Below are 15,755 nucleotides of genomic sequence, written 5' to 3'. Positions count from 1 at the left end.
ATGACAGCAAGACTAGGGCCTGTTCACTCCTGGACCTCTCTGCCTAAAAGGATGCTGAAAAATAATGCGTGTCTAATAATGCTTCATATATTTTTGCTAAAAGTTAATGAGGGCTATTTAGGTTATTCCTTTTCCAAGTAATTTCAAAAATGGGGCTACATTGCCCTAGCGCATTCATCCCTGTACATGTCCAATCAAGTGCCAAAAGTTTAATTATTGAGGCAAAGGTATATACAATTTAAATTTTGATCATTGTTTCCAAACCACCTTTTAACAAAGTTATGCCAATTTACATTCTGAGTAGATTCTTTGAATCTTCTTTTAAGTGACTTCATGACATGATATTTGAGATACATTCTCTCAATTTAGAAGCTCAGGACACTTTATTATTTTATAACTTTGAAATGCAAACAGAATAGCCCAAGTGCAGACATCCACAGTAGACCTTCAGAAAGGCTGGAGATCCCACATTTATAGTTACTGACAATTAGGTGAGTTACTATGAGAAGCATGCATGACTCCCTTTCAAAGGTCTCTCATTACCCAAGTCTTACATCTGAATTTTTAGCAGTAAACAAAGGTTTACTAATCAACAACTTTCCTAAGCATACAAGTATAATTTATGATAACAAAAATATTAGTTGATGAGGATTGGATGGAGACACAGAAAACCATAATGGCAGAAACAGGTACCTTATTCAAAAAGGTTCTCAAATTCCATGAATTTATTTCTCCCCACCAAAGGCTTCTTTATCATGCCCTTTGAGTCATCTATGGCAACAAGCTCAGATTCTGTGTAACAGTAACTGGAAAATACCCTACTGATGAATGTATACCTATATGTTCATATTTGTTTAAACTATATCACCAAGACCAATGACAGAAGTAGGGGCATCTAGATGCCAGTGACTCCTCTATGCCATTTTGTGAAAGACATTCTCTCCCAGTGCAAAATCAACCAACTAAAGTCATGAACAACAGCCAGAAGGGAGCCAGAAAACAAAGCCATAGACGTACAGACATTCAACCTCTACAGGAACATCATTCCAGAACTTCCACCAACTTATTTCACTCAGAAATATCTTTAAATGAAACATGAGTTTTCAGCAAAGATCATCCAAACATCTGTTATTTAAGCACATAAGATGTTCTCTATCGCTCATCTTTTACTCAACGGCAGCGTAATCTCCCCTTAGAAGAATTACAGCATTGGAAAAAATTGCCCAGTTAATTGAGAGATACCAACTCTGGGTTCAAGCTGTACCTGCATGAAGTATCCAATATGCTAAATACAGAAAAATGGTGGTACTTACAGCAGGGTGTCCAGTACAGTAGGCATAGCTGGCATGGGACTGATAGTGCAAGCTTGCTCTTGGGAAGGAGTATGTGTTCCAGGCTGGTTGGCTGCTGTTCCACTGAGAGCTGAAGCCAGGGCTCATGGTCACTCGGGACTTACTTGTTTGATAGGCTCTCACTGTGGAGCTAGACTATCAAGAAGAAAGAAATGCAATGTAAAGACAGCTCTGCATAAAACCCAAGTCAGCTATATACGGCAGTAGGCACTTTCTTGTGCCACGGGTCTTGGCTGGTTAAGGCAAATGGCTGATTCCTTAAGGGGAGGCATTAAATATTGTACTGACTAGGAGAAAAGTATTTTCTCACTGTTAAGAATTTTAACTGGATCACAAAGCACAAAGGCTCACTGAAATGGATCTTACTGTTGTTGTCTTTTTTTTTCCAGTTGCAACATGCAACCCCATCCTTCAGAAATGAGATATGTTTTAGTGGTGACAGCAGTGGTGATACTGTCGATTTTACATATACATTCTCTCATCAAAGCGTTCACCCTAGAAATTGACCGTCAATCTCATCTGAATGCAATAAACGAAAATCTTACTTTATGAGGATGGGACTGAGGCACAGATTAGTCCCTGACTCTAAATGGTCTTCAAATTCCATGAATCTATTGCTCTCCAGTGGGAGGCGTCACAGAAACCTGGTCATATTCCAGCATGTCACCATTCTACTACCTAATGGCAGCATAATGATGAAGGATTTGAAATCGTCATTTACCCTCAACCAGCCGTACCCATGTAATTAAAAATAGAGAAGTAGGAAAATATCTATTAACTTGCCAAATGTTAAATATACGTGGTTGTTCATAGCTGTATATAGGGTAGAATGAACTGAAAACAAAACTCACTCATATCTTCTTTGTCCTCAGATGGCCATGACATATAAGACATATAATAGTTTCTTTTCAGAGAATAATTTTCTATCATCAGATTGCAATAGCTACTTACCCAAGTAGTACAGCAACTTCCACAATAAATTCTATTTATAAATCCATGGGCATATGCCAACTCAATCACTAGGAAAATGCGCTAATCTCATCGCCATTATATTCAGGAAACCTAGTGGGAAGAAACTTCTACCTGAGATTGTGTTACCCATTAGGCCGGGTTTTGATACCATTAGATACTTAGAGGAATGACTTTTCTGAAGACAAGTTTGGGCATCTTGGAGTAACTGAAAGAAAGCAAGGGCCTCAGCAACTGGAAGGTTCTAGGCAAGGCTATTTCTCTCATAATAACCTCAAGATATTTGGAAAGGGAAGAGAAAATTTAAACCAGTGATTCACTGGTAAGCAACTTAAAATACTTAAACCCCAAACTAGAGAACACAGCCTTGTTGACGTAGACAAGTTTTTTTTTCAACCCTCTGTCTCTACTCTCATCCTTACCCTAACTAAACATGTGTACTCTCCAAGTGTTCAATAGTTCAATGGTATGTGCAGGTACAGCAATGTGAAGGTAGACACTGCTGCCTACCTCCCTAGGACAAACCTGTGTTGGAGAAGCAATAGTAGACTTCTGTAAAATTGGGATTTGGGTGGGGTGCCTGGGTGGCTCAGGCAGTTAAGCATCTGCCTTCTGCTCAGGTCATGATCCCAGGGTCCTGGGATGGGTTCCCTGCTCGATGGGTGAGTCAGCTTCTCCCTCTCCCTCTGCCCTTCCCGTGCTCATGCTTGCTCTTTCTCTCTCTCAAATAAATAAATAAAAATCTTAAAAAAAAAATTTGGGATTTTTGTACATGGTCCTAAGTATGGAAGTTCCATATTTATATGTTATATGTGTGATATACACTATCACACGTTATATGTGTGATATATACTATCACTTCAAAGAGTAACAAGCTCACCCACAAAACTATCATTGGCCCTGAAAGTATCTTGGCTTTCTGCTCTGCATCTATGGTCACTAACATTAATCACTCTCACTAGCTCAGTAGGTTCTCTGGCTAGCTCCTTCAAGATGAAACGTGGTTAGTTCCTTTATCAGTTTTCACATTTAGATCAGCTCCTGGACCTTAACATTCTTGGAAATTGTGTATGCACTCATCTCTTGGTTTAATTACGTTCCCACATTGCTTTAGTCTCTCCTCAATGATTTTATTCGTGGTGGTCTTCCTCCTGCAAATTCTTTTTGGTCCCTCCTTTACAAACCTCACATTCGAGCTATACTTCATACTTGGTCCCAGTTCCCATGCCCTTGCCTTCCTACTCTCACACAGCCCTCCCAGTGTGGCTCAAACACTTCAGTCTGTGATTGCATTGTTTTGTATTGTTCCCACTATATGTAAATTTCAGCTCTCCAGCCTGGCTGAGAGTCTAATGAGGTCAAGATCGGGTATTGCTGTATTGCCTTTTTCACAGCTCAAGGAGTCTTTATCTCCCTTGCCCTTGGAAGGCTCTGAAAGTGTTTATCTCCTTATCACTGCAATCATCTTTCCCTCTGACTCCTTGACCCTTCTGACTGTACCTTCCTGTCTCACCTGCTTCCTTATCTTTCTATTTGCTCTCCCCAAATGAGGTCTTTTGCCAGGGCTTAATTTTCAGTTCTGTGCTATTCATTCTTTTAACTTACCTCCTTTGTGATCTTATTCATGGTCAAAGCTTTAAGTATTAATTCTAAGAAGATGACTCTCTGATGTAATTTAACAGTATGTATTCTCTCCTAAATTCCAGTCCCAAGTCTTAAAATATCTGCTGGATATGGATGTATAATTATCACTCACAACAAATGGTTACTGTGTATAAAATTAAATGAGCGTATTGTTTTACTCTAAAATTTCACCTCCCCACAATTTCTTTATATCTGCTAATATTATGGCATTATTTTGAAACCAACTGCTTTGATCCTTTAGAATGCCTGTGACTCATTTATTTGTCCTCCAGCCCGTTATCTAGTGCCACCAAATTCTATTGACTCTCTTCCGTAGGTCTTGAACTGATGCTGTCCTTTCCATTCCCATTATGAGTACCCAGTTCTAGGATTTTATCAGTTTGTATCTAAGTCACTAAAACTACATCAACAACCTTCTACCTTAAGCCTCAATTCACTCTACACAATGACATCAGATTAGTTTTCCTAGAAACTTGCTTTTATGGTGTTACTCCCTAATGAAAAATGTCCAGTAGTTCTCCATTCCCTCTGAGACAAAATCCAAAATTCCTAGTCTCCTTGAACATTCTTTCCAACCCTAACCAATAATGCAAGGCTTATTTTTTATTCCTTTCTATATAGTCTCAAGCTCCAGATAGATTGTTACTCCAAACAAGATTTATGTCTGTCACACCTATCTCCTTCCTAGAATGTACTCCCCAGCTCTTAATTCACTTGACCCTACCAGACTCTACCTTTTCTGGTAAACCTATTTCAACACTCAGCCACCAACCCAAAGGGACTTTCACTTCTACTGACACTGACACTGACATTACAGTGACATTACAGATTTTCTTTCATATTCTTCTGGCTCTTTCATTTGTGTGGTACCCAGAAAATCAATACCATGACTTCATGAGTAGAACTCATCAAATCCCCTAATTAGTCTGTCACACAACAAGTCACACATCTCAACACACATCTTTGGGAACAGGTGTCTCAATTGTATTTCTTCAGAAGAACATGCAAGAACTTGAGTGTAAGTTGTTCATTTTGAAGTGATTCTAGAGAAAATCAGTAGGAGATTAGGAAATGTGACAGAGAAAGGATGAGACAATCCATTTGCATCATTGAATAAGTTATCACTATGGAGAACCAATTCCATTGAGAGGCTCTGGGAGACAGTGTAGAACATGTTTCAGAGTTACCTTATCGGAAGTTCAAGGAAGCTGGGGTATTTAACCTGATTCCCATTCATCATTGGCTGAGGGCTACTACTGAGAGCATTATTCCCTGGCACAGGCATAGCTGGCCTGCCCCACACATAGGCCAAAAGAAAGTTCTGATGTAGAGAGTCCCATGGGACTGTTAAAATGCTCTGAGAAAGTAAGTGCCAAGAAAGTATGGGCAGAGCATCGATAGCATCAATGTTAGGTGGATGATTCCCTGAACTTCTTCTTTTTTTAAATCTTTAAAAATTTTATTTATTTATTTGAGAAAGAGAGAGAGAGAGAACACAAATGGGTGGAAGGGCAGAGGCACAGGGAGAAGGACTAGCAGCCACCCTGCTGAGAAGGGAGCCCGATGTGGGGCTCGATCCCAGGACCCCAGCATAATCACCTGAGCTTAACTGACTGAGCCACCCAGGCACCCCTTCCTGAAATTCTTTTTTTTTTTTTTTTAAGATTATTTATTTATTTATTTATTTGACAGAGAGATACACAGTGAGAGAGGGAACACAAGCAAGGAGAGTAGAAGAGGGAGAAGTAGGGTTCCTGCTGAGCAGGGAACCTGATGTGGGGCTCGATCCCTGGACCCTGGGATCATGACCTGAGCCAAAGGCAGACTCTTAAAGATTAAGCCACCCAGGCTCCCCCTGAAATTCTTTATATCTGTCATAGAACCCCAGACACTTGAATTTTCCTTTTGCATGACTGAGAGCAAAGGGCTCAAAAATATTGGTCAAATTGGCTTGACTACACTACTGTTAAGGATTTGAAAGGACAATGCATGAAAGAAAATACTGAGATGGCCAGTAAGCATGGTGAAGAGGTGCTCAAAATCAGGAAAATATAAAATAAAGCTATAAGAAGATACCAGTTTATATCCAGGCAAGTGGCTAAAACTAAAACCATTGACAACACTAAATGTTGGTGAGGTTACGGAGGACCTGGAACCTCATACATTGTCAGGACATACAGAGGACTGTATGTCCTCTGCTTGGTGGTTTCTGATAAAATTAAGCCTATTTCTACTTATGACCTTGTAATTCTATCCCTATTTACCCAGAGGAAAATAGATTTACACAAAAATATTGTGTAAGAATGTGCATAGTAGCCTTATGCATAATAGTCCCAATCTGGAACTTATTCAAATGTTTATCAAGAGGAGAACGGTTAAAAAAAAAAAAAAGTGCTTTCATATAATGGAATACTACTCAACAATAAACAGAACAAACTTCTGATACACACAACTACATGGGTAAGTCTCAAGATCATGCCAAATAAAAAAAGACCAAGAATAGAAGGATAGATATGTGCGATTTCATTTATATTACATTCAAAGGAAGGAAAACATAGAACAATAGAAATCAGAAAGTGGTTGCTGGGGGTTGGGGTGAAGAAGAATTGATTAGAAAGGGGAATGAGGTAATTTTCTGGGGTAATGGAAATGTTAGCCATCTTATTTTGGGTGGTCATTACATGAATGCATACATTTGCCAGAACTCATCAGGCGTGAACACTTGAGATCTGTGCATTTTATGTCTGCCTTTCTTTCTTTCTTTCTTTCTTTCTTTCTTTCTTTCTTTCTTTCTTTCTTTCTTCCTTTCAAGATTTTTATTTATTTGAGAGAGAGAGAGAGCACACAAGCAGGGGAAGTGACAGGCAGAGAGGAGGGAGAAGCAGGCTCCCTGCTGAGTAGGGACACCCCACCCCCCCAACCCGTTGCAGGACTAAATCACAGGACAGGGAGATCGTGATCTGAGCGTAAGGCAGCTGCTTAACCAACTGAGCCACCCAGGTGCCCATTTTATGTCTTTCTTATATTTCAATCGAAGTGAAATATACTTTGGCTCCAAAAGGCTGATTCTGAATTGTCCATGGATGTAGAGGATAGAAATGTCTCATAAAGCTGAAGCTCAATGATCTAAAAGTCCTAATTTTCTAGACCTCATAATTGGCTAGTCTGAGTTCTGCTATCTTTTCCCTTCTTGGTCTACCCTCTGAGAGCAATGCCAGAGAGAATCTAATAGCCAAAAGGCAGGCAGCCAGAGAGAAGAGCAAAGAGTCTGGATAAAGAGCATCTGAATAACCAGGAGCTGGCAGCATCATTTGGTGTCTGCCAACAGATCAGAGGTCAGGGCTGTTGGAGCAAGAAAAATGGAGCACAGCACAAAAAAAAGGGCCTTCTTACATGCTTCCAGAAATTACAGAGCTCCAGGGAGCACTTGCTGTTGGCTCTACTCAGTCAGCACTAGCAAACAAAAGAAAGATAAAGGGAGGGGCAGAAGGAAGCTGCACAAGAAAAAAAAAAATGCAATAGGGAAGAAAGCAATAACACTAAGATTTCCAGACACAACTGAGTGTGTGCTACAAGGGCATACTAAGAGGTAGCAATTACATGCAACTTACTACTTCTCAGACACTGTTCTAAACATTTTATATCTACATTGTGGTAATGCATGTGTCGCTCATAACAATATTATAAGGTAGTTACTATTATTATCTGCATTTATAGGCAAGGAAACTGATGTGGAAGAAAAATGAGATAATTTAAAAATGTAAGGATATAGAACCACTAAGCAGTTGAGTGGACTCACACCCCGACTGGGTGCTCCGTAATCCATCCTCCTCTTCCACATCTCGGTTTGCATTCTCTCTGAAACAGACTCTAAGGCAAGGACTGGTTTGGTGTTTTGCTTTCTGTTTTGTTTTTTTTTGGGGGGTGGGGGGCTAATTAGAAAAATCAGGAGGAAAGGAACAGTGAGACTGGCTCAGAAAATGAGGATACACCATCACTGTATGTTATTGCGAGCTATGCTATAAAGCAACAATAAGAGAAGTCTCCTGAGACATTTGAGAAGTGTTCAAAATGCCACCCAGAGTTGTCCAAGGAGAGATGAGAGGTTAGAGCCCTGGTGGACTCGCTTCTGTCACCCAGTGGGTAAGGGTTGCCCTCAAGGAAATGATCACTGCTAGCACTTCCAAGCTATGTTTGGACATGGGAGAATAAACTTCCTTGGTATCAAAGGAGAGCCTGGGGCAGAGTTGAAAAACACACAGTTAAAGACAGGTAGGATGCCATTGGTGCTTGGTGGATAAGAACCCTCCATTGTAGTTGAGTTAGAGTGTTGAGATCAAAGATGAGCCAAAGATGGGGTTGGGAGAATGTTATGTGGTTACCAGTGGTAGCTCCTGCAACCACCTCTCTGAGAGTTAAGCATTATAGCTATGTTTATTACAGAGCATTTACAGCTACGTGTGTTTTAGACATTGTCTCTGAATCCTCGGAACATTTGATGACCTAGGTGTTATTATCCACATTTTCCTGAAGACAGAGGTGTATACAATGTTTAGGCAACTAGCCTGAAGACACAGCTAGGAAAGATACAGAGCTAAGGACTGAAGAGTCAAAGGATGCAGAAGTATGGCTGATTATGCAATTAACCACTTGTCATCTCCAAAAAATAAGGTTAGGAATGAAGCACATACTGCACTCTAAAATAGAGATTAAGAGAGAAACCATTAAAGGTAGAAGTTGATATGAATATATAGAGAAAGTCAATGATCCCAAAGAGCACACAATGGTTGTGGGATGCAGGCATAAGCATCACTTACTATTACAAAATAATGTCACCTTTCCCTGCTGGTAATATCATTATTACATGTAATGCTCTAAAGTTAACTCAAGTTCAATGATCGGCGATGACACGATAACCAACTCATACTGCCTACATATGCCTCCTTTAAAAGTTTCTTAGTCTCCATAAGTGAATGTCCTCCTCAGCAGGAAGAAATTACAAGGAAACTCTAGAAACACACTCAATGAATTTAAACTGAAATTTCTTTAAGTATATTCCAATGGTAACCTAAAAATGCTGCCAAAGTTGTCTTAAGGGGAATTTATATTCTTTATAATACTTTTGAAATGCATACAATGTACTTGTATGTAGTAATAGAGCAGAGCCCCATAATAATTATTGTAGTAGATGTGCTCCACTAGTCTACCAGCCCTGCCAGTCTTCCCATGGCTCCGGCTGACCACAGAGTATGCCTGTACAAACATGGTCATCCCAGGTTAACTGCAGCCCCCGACCTCCTGCCCAACCTGAGTCTGGTTGAACCAGGTAGTCACCAGACCCACCTTGGGCCAATCAGATGACTTCTCCCGGAAATACGGAATTGTCATCTGACGACTCATAAGCCTCCACTGGGCACCTGAACTCAGAAGGGATGTAAAGGTAGAAATGGTGTTTGTTTGTATGGATATAGAAACAAACCAAGGCCTTCAGAGGGCTAGTGGGGCTGGTGGGGAGGAAGAGGGAAAAACAACCTATGGATAGTAACAGAGGCAAGAAGTAAGAGACACTCTTACTTAAACGACATGAAAGGAACATTTCAGTTCTGGGTGACTTTTATAGTTTTTGGCTGTGGTCTCTTGCAACATTGGCTGTACTCCTGATCCCAGTTCCATAAGATATTACTGTGTCCAGATATTAAATCCTTCTTTCCTGCTTAGGAGATCTTGAGTAGAAATTGCAATTAAATGACCCCTGACTATGCATAGTGAAAGGAACAGATGTGCAGAAAGAAGCAGGGTTGAGATCACATGACCCGGATAGAGAGAGAAACCAAGAGCTTTCTGGTTTCCACGAGGCCTGTAATATGTTTCATGGGAATCCTGTGAACCATTCTGGTGACTCCCTGTTTGCCTTCACTCATCTGAGTGCATTTCCCATCCTAACAACCAAATGATTGCTTTTGGGGCACTGGTATACTTTTTCTTTGTCCATGTACCTTCATTTTCACCTGTAGAATGTACTTATTGTTCTCCTTTGGATTTTTTTTTTTTTAACATTTTATTTATTTATTTATTTATTTATTTGACAGAGAGAGAAATTACAAGTAGGCAGAGGGCAGGCAGAGAGAGAGGGGGAAGCAGGCTCCCTGTCAAGCAGAGAGCCTGATGCAAGCCTTGATCCCAGGACTTGAGCCGAAAGCAGAGGCTTAACCCGCTGAGACACCCAGGCATCCCCCCCCTTTTGCTTTTTAAAATCAGCATTTCCCACTGACATTAGGGATTCCGTGACCCTTCATTGAAGATTTTAAAGTTGTTTCCATTCTAAAGCAAGCATCATGTAAGTAAAGATAAAAGTCGTGTACCAAACATTACACCTAAAAAGATGTTTTGGGTCAGCCAGTAAGCAGAAAACATGACCAAGTACCCATGAGCGATGGCAATCAGCAGATTGAATTAGAAATTCAGAAATACGACATTTATCTAGCTTTGACTCCACAAGCACAGTGTTGTAAATGGAACCACACCAATATTTTTCGTGTCATTCTTTTTTTCCCCAACTGTTCATTTTATTTTTAGTATCACATTACCAACATTGTAATAAGGGAGAATTAGTAAATATTTATATACACATCTACATGCATGTGCACCCACGCACACATACACATGTATATATACACACACATGCATCAGTTTCATAAGAACCCACAATGAACTTTTTTAGTAAGCAAATGTCAACATGAAGTTCACAGAGAGGCTAAATGATTTCCTGTGTGTGTTTATTTCCCTGTACTGCCCCTGAGGAAGTCTAAAAAGAACAGTTTCTACCCAAGGGCTCTCAGAGTTTCAATAGGTTTTTCAAAGTTCCCTCCCCACCCCGTGCCCCAAGCAAAGGATTCCCGCTGTGAGGTTTCTAAAGATTTCACTTACAACCAGCAGAAAACAGAGCCTGAATGGACAGCAAAACCCACACCAAGCCTCTCTTTGCACCCCGTGTGGGACAAGTGGTTACTTTGTTCATTTACAAAGGCTGGGCAAGCGAGGGAGAGAGAGACAAACTGCCCCGATGGTATAAGAAGCTCCTTTCAAATAAATCCTTTCAAATGGATCTAAATCATGACACTCAAAAGGAAGGAGGCTGCCCAAGGAAACGGGGAACAACTTCTAAGTTCTTCTCACACCCCATCGCCCTCGGAGGAACAGAAAAAAAGTTTTCTCTTCTCTGACGTACTATCTTTTGTAACATTCCTCAAAGATGAGTCTCTTGCTTGGTCTCCACAGACCAGCTTCTCTGAGGAAAATGAGGCCTTCTTGTTACTGTTATTGTCGCTTCCCTGACAGGGGGACTGTCTTGATTTTTCTAACATCGCTTCTTTCATGACTTGTAAATATAAAGGGCCTGAGTGATTTGCTTTGCTTATCAGAGACCGTTTTTATAAAATGATCATAAAACATGGTGCTTTCTGGCACTTCATGCTATTGTTATTGTCTAGCTTTAAAACTTCAAAGGGTGGAACGTGATAGAACATTCTGTATGCTCTGCAGACCCATTTGAGGGCTCTTGCCAGACCCCCTGGTGGGATCCTAGCCCCTGCTGAAGACTATCCCTAGACCAGCAGATCATACTACGTGAGTCCCCCAGTCACTAGCATCTGATGGGACCAGGTAGTCACCAGCCCATCCTGACTAATCAGATGCTCTCTTAGACCCTGGGAATGGCCACATAGTAACTAGTAAACCCCTGTTAGGCTAGAGGAAGAAAAAACTCTGACCACTACAGAGTACAAATTAAAAGAATGACTGAGAGTACTTGGGAGGTTGGAAAGAGGGTTTCTGGCATGAATGCAAATGGAGAGGAAATTTCACACTCTCGCAGATGCTCTCACATACTTCTCCAGGAAAGGAATCCAGTAGGCCAAAGTCAGGCACTGTTCTCTCCTAAGCTTTTTCACTTTGGTAAATTCCCATACCCTTAGAATACTGGTATGACTCTGCAGCTCTTGCTAAGAGGAGAGATGACTAGTATAATGATTGTACTTTTTTTTTTTCTTTCTTCCCCATGTCACCTCAACTTTTATTCCCTGCCTCGCCCCCTGCCCCTGCCCCACCTGAGGGAATGGTCACACAACCCTGACAGCAGCTCTAAGTGTTGGAGACAGGATTGGTTCCTAAGCCAGCAATTGTTTCTACGTTTGTTTGTTTGTTTGTTTGTTTGTTTTTAAAGATTTTATTTATTTATTTGAGAGAGAGAGTAAGAATGAAAGCATGTGAGGGGAGGGTTCAGAGAGAGAAGCAGACTCCCCGCTGAGCAGGGAGCCTGATGTGGGACTTGATCCCTCCGCTCCAGGGATCTGAGCTGTAGGCGGTCACTTAACCAACTGAGCCACCCAGGTGCCATGTTACTGTGTTTTTAAACACTTATGTCAGAATTTCTCATGGCCTGACCATGCAGGATGTGCCTTTTCCTGCACCCAGCTTACCTGGGGCCAACGGCGAATGACGCCATATTGGCTGGGGGGGTGACAAATAGCCCTCTAATTCTGCACCTTTGCCCCCTCACCTCCCTGAACGGGAGTGGACAGCTGCTGAACGGCTGCCTGACTGGCTTTGCTGCCTGCAACCTAGACCCACACGGTGGTCGAACTTAATGTGCCTCCCAAAGGTGGAAGATTTGCAGTAAAAATGCAGAGTAGAAGGAATAGCAGTTGACGGTAAAAGAATGAATAAACAGTTATGCAAAGAGGAAATCTGCTATTACATTAACCGTGAAAGAGGCTGAGTGCAAGAGATGATTATTGTCCGAGCTCAGTTATAACAGATGCCCGAACAGGCCTGCACAGGCGAAGACAGCTGTTTGCTGAGACCACTCCTGCTTTTTGGAACCTGACAAGATCAAACGGAAGCCTGCAACCCTGAGTGGCCTTGCCCAGGGAGACATTCTTCATACAACGTGAGGATGAACTGGACTAATGATGAATGGCTAAATGGGATTCTAATCCCATGCCGGTATCTTTTGAGTTGCATGTCATTTTGCTGTGAGGGGTCCGTGGCCAGAGACTGGGGCTTGGAGATGAAAGAACAGAAAATCTGTACATTGGTTTCTATCTCTATCCCTGGTTCCTGGCCCAGAGCTCATAAAGCCCTTGTGGTTTCCTAAGTGATAAGAATACTTGGAGCAACTTTTGTTCTAATATTTGGTTCCTGGGACAAAACTCCTCAATCCCTTGGGATTTCCTAGGTGATGGCTGGATCTTTTGTTCTAAGGAGGCAACGCTTGGAGGGCCTCCGGAGGGGAGCTGGTCACCAGAAAGACCAAGCCATGATTCGAAGTTTGGGACTTTCAGCCCCAACCCCATTCTCCAGAGAAGGGAAGGGGTGCAGATGGAGTTCATGAGTGTCATGCCAATGCAGTAAAGCCTCCATAAAATCCTGAAAGTGAGGTGTTTGGGTGATGGAGCTTCAGGCTGGTGACCATGTGGGGGTGCTGGCGGTCAGAGAGTGGGCTATGCGTCTCTGCTATCTGCATGTTCATATGTAATCCTTTATCATATCATTTTATATATAAAAAATTGATAATGTAGTAAGTAAACTCTTTTCTTGAGTTCTGGGAGCTGCTCTAGCAAATTAATCAAACCTGAGGAGAGGGGCATGAGGACTTCTGATCAATAGCCGATTGGTCAGAAGCACAGGTGACAGCTCTAGACTTACAACTGGCATCTGAAGCTTTTGTGTGTGTGTGTGTGTGTGTGTGTGTGTGTGTGGTGCTGGGGGTGTGGGTGGGGGCAGCAGTCTGGTGGGATCTGATGCTGTGTCCACGGAGACAGTGTCAGAATTGACTTAAACTGTGGCACACCCGGGGCGCCTGGGTGGCTCAGTGGGTTAAAGCCTCTGCCTTCAGCTGGGGTCATGATCTCAGGGTCCTGGGTTCGAGCCCCGCATCGGGCTCTCTGCTCAGCGGGGAGCCTGCTTCCTCCTCTCTCTCTCTCTGCCTGCCTCTGCATACTTGTGATCTCTGTCAAATAAATTTAAAAAAAAAAAAAAAAAACTGTGGGACACCCACCTCATGGCACCAAATCGCTTGCTTTGGGGAAAACCTCCACATATTTGGTGACCAGAAGTATCAGAAGTAATATGTTTTGTGTGAGTTGTAAAGGAAACTCCCAGGACCAGTATGTTTTTCCCACTCACCCTTCCTGTGCCTCAGTTTCCTTTTCTGTGATGCTGGACTGATAAGAGAATCTACCTCATAAGATTGGCATTGGGGTTAAATAAATTAACAAAACATTTAATAGAATGTCTCGTATTCATTAGATGTTACTACTGATTATTGTTGAATTAAAATGTGACTACTTAATTTTTTATTTTTAACACTGTACAAACACATAACTTTAGGGACTAGAATTTGTGAAAGACTTCTTTCCTTCCCTCTCCCCCTTTTTCCTTCCCCTTTCTCTTCTTTCCTCCCTCCCTCCTTTCCTTTTAGTATTCCTTTCTTACCTTCTAAATGGAAAAAAAAAATCAATCTAGCAAAGGCTAATTTCTTTATATCTTAGTAATTGATTCTAATACTTATTTTTCTTTTCCACACTAAAAGTCACTTTACAGCTAATTCCTGGCTCAATGCACATTCAATGAGCCCAACCACACTATTGCTTCTGCCTGAGTGTGTTGGAAGTTAAAGTCACATAGAACATCCCCGGGGGACAGTCCCACAGCCCCAGAGTAACTGAAGACTAGAATGGGCTGATTCCCCAAAATGAAATTAGCCTATAAAAATGACAATAAGATAAATGGAAAATGATTCTTACAAGTCTTTTAATAGCTTAACGTCAAGAGGTAAGCTAGTTCATCTGTTTTAAGAGGAATTGCAGTGCTAGACCATGAAGTGATGCTGGGGCAGGAGTTAATAATCTTCTTATCTCTACCACGTCTAGCACCCTGCAGATGTTCCACATGAATCATCCAGCCATTCACTCATTAAACCCTTATTTAATGAAGGCCTACAATGGGCCAAGTATTGTGTAAAGGCTGGGACTACAACTATGAGAAAGAAATTAATAGAGATGAATAATTAGCAAGGGAGACAAACATTTGCATAAACACATAAATAGTGATATGATTGTTTTCATGGGGAAGTAAAATGTAGTAAAACGGGAATATACAGCAGGGGGACCTACCATAATGTGGCAGCAGAGGAAGAAGTTGTAAGGGAGGCTGTGTATACTGCTGGGTATAAATTGGAAGAAGTAGTATTTAAAACAGTATCTGAAAGAGGTACGCCTGTGTGGCTCAGTCCATTGAGCATCTGGCTCTTGGTTTGACTCAGGTCATGATCTCAGGGTCCTGGGATGGAGCCCCATGTGAGGGTGTGGGAGCTCTCTGCTCAGCAGGGAGTCCGAGGTTTCTCTCCCTCTACCCCACCCCCCACTCATGCATGCCCGCATTTGCACCCTCTCTCTCTCTCTCAAATAAATAGATCTTTAAAACAGTATCTGAAAGATAGAGGAGTATTCTAGATGAAGAGAAGATGAAGATACTAAAAGCATGGTCCTGACTGTGTGAAGGTTGGGGCAAGAGAGAGCAGGGTTAACATGAGAAAATCAGTGGGTCCAGAGTTAAAAAGAAGAGCAGTGTGTCCTGCGGCTATTTTGGGGAAAGGGTCCAGGAACTGGAAAAGAAAAAAAAAAAAAAGCCTGGAAGGATAGGGAGGGCAAAATCCAGAAGGATTTTAGGAGTCTAAGTTTTTACCCAAGAGTAAAGGGTAACTAAGATGGGTGAATGATTAGATTTCCA

General features: G+C 41.6%; 1 protein-coding gene across 1 annotated transcript in view; it reads right to left on the bottom strand.

The window, feature by feature from the left end:
* Positions 1 to 1,253: 1,253 nt before the first annotated feature.
* LOC116869619 (circumsporozoite protein-like) overlaps positions 1,254 to 15,755 on the bottom strand; it is a 528,805-nt gene continuing 514,303 nt past the window's right edge. The window contains exon 4 of the mRNA XM_032860907.1: positions 1,254 to 1,487. Coding sequence (XP_032716798.1) covers positions 1,254 to 1,487 — 234 coding nt within the window. The remainder of the gene's footprint in view (positions 1,488 to 15,755) is intronic.

Source organism: Lontra canadensis, unplaced genomic scaffold, assembly GCF_010015895.1.
Source record: "Lontra canadensis isolate GAN:19392208 unplaced genomic scaffold, GSC_riverotter_1.0 scaffold20, whole genome shotgun sequence".
Lineage (NCBI taxonomy): Eukaryota > Metazoa > Chordata > Mammalia > Carnivora > Mustelidae > Lontra > Lontra canadensis.
The sequence above is the reverse complement of the archived record's forward strand: the minus strand, read 5'-3'. Positions and strand labels throughout refer to the sequence as shown.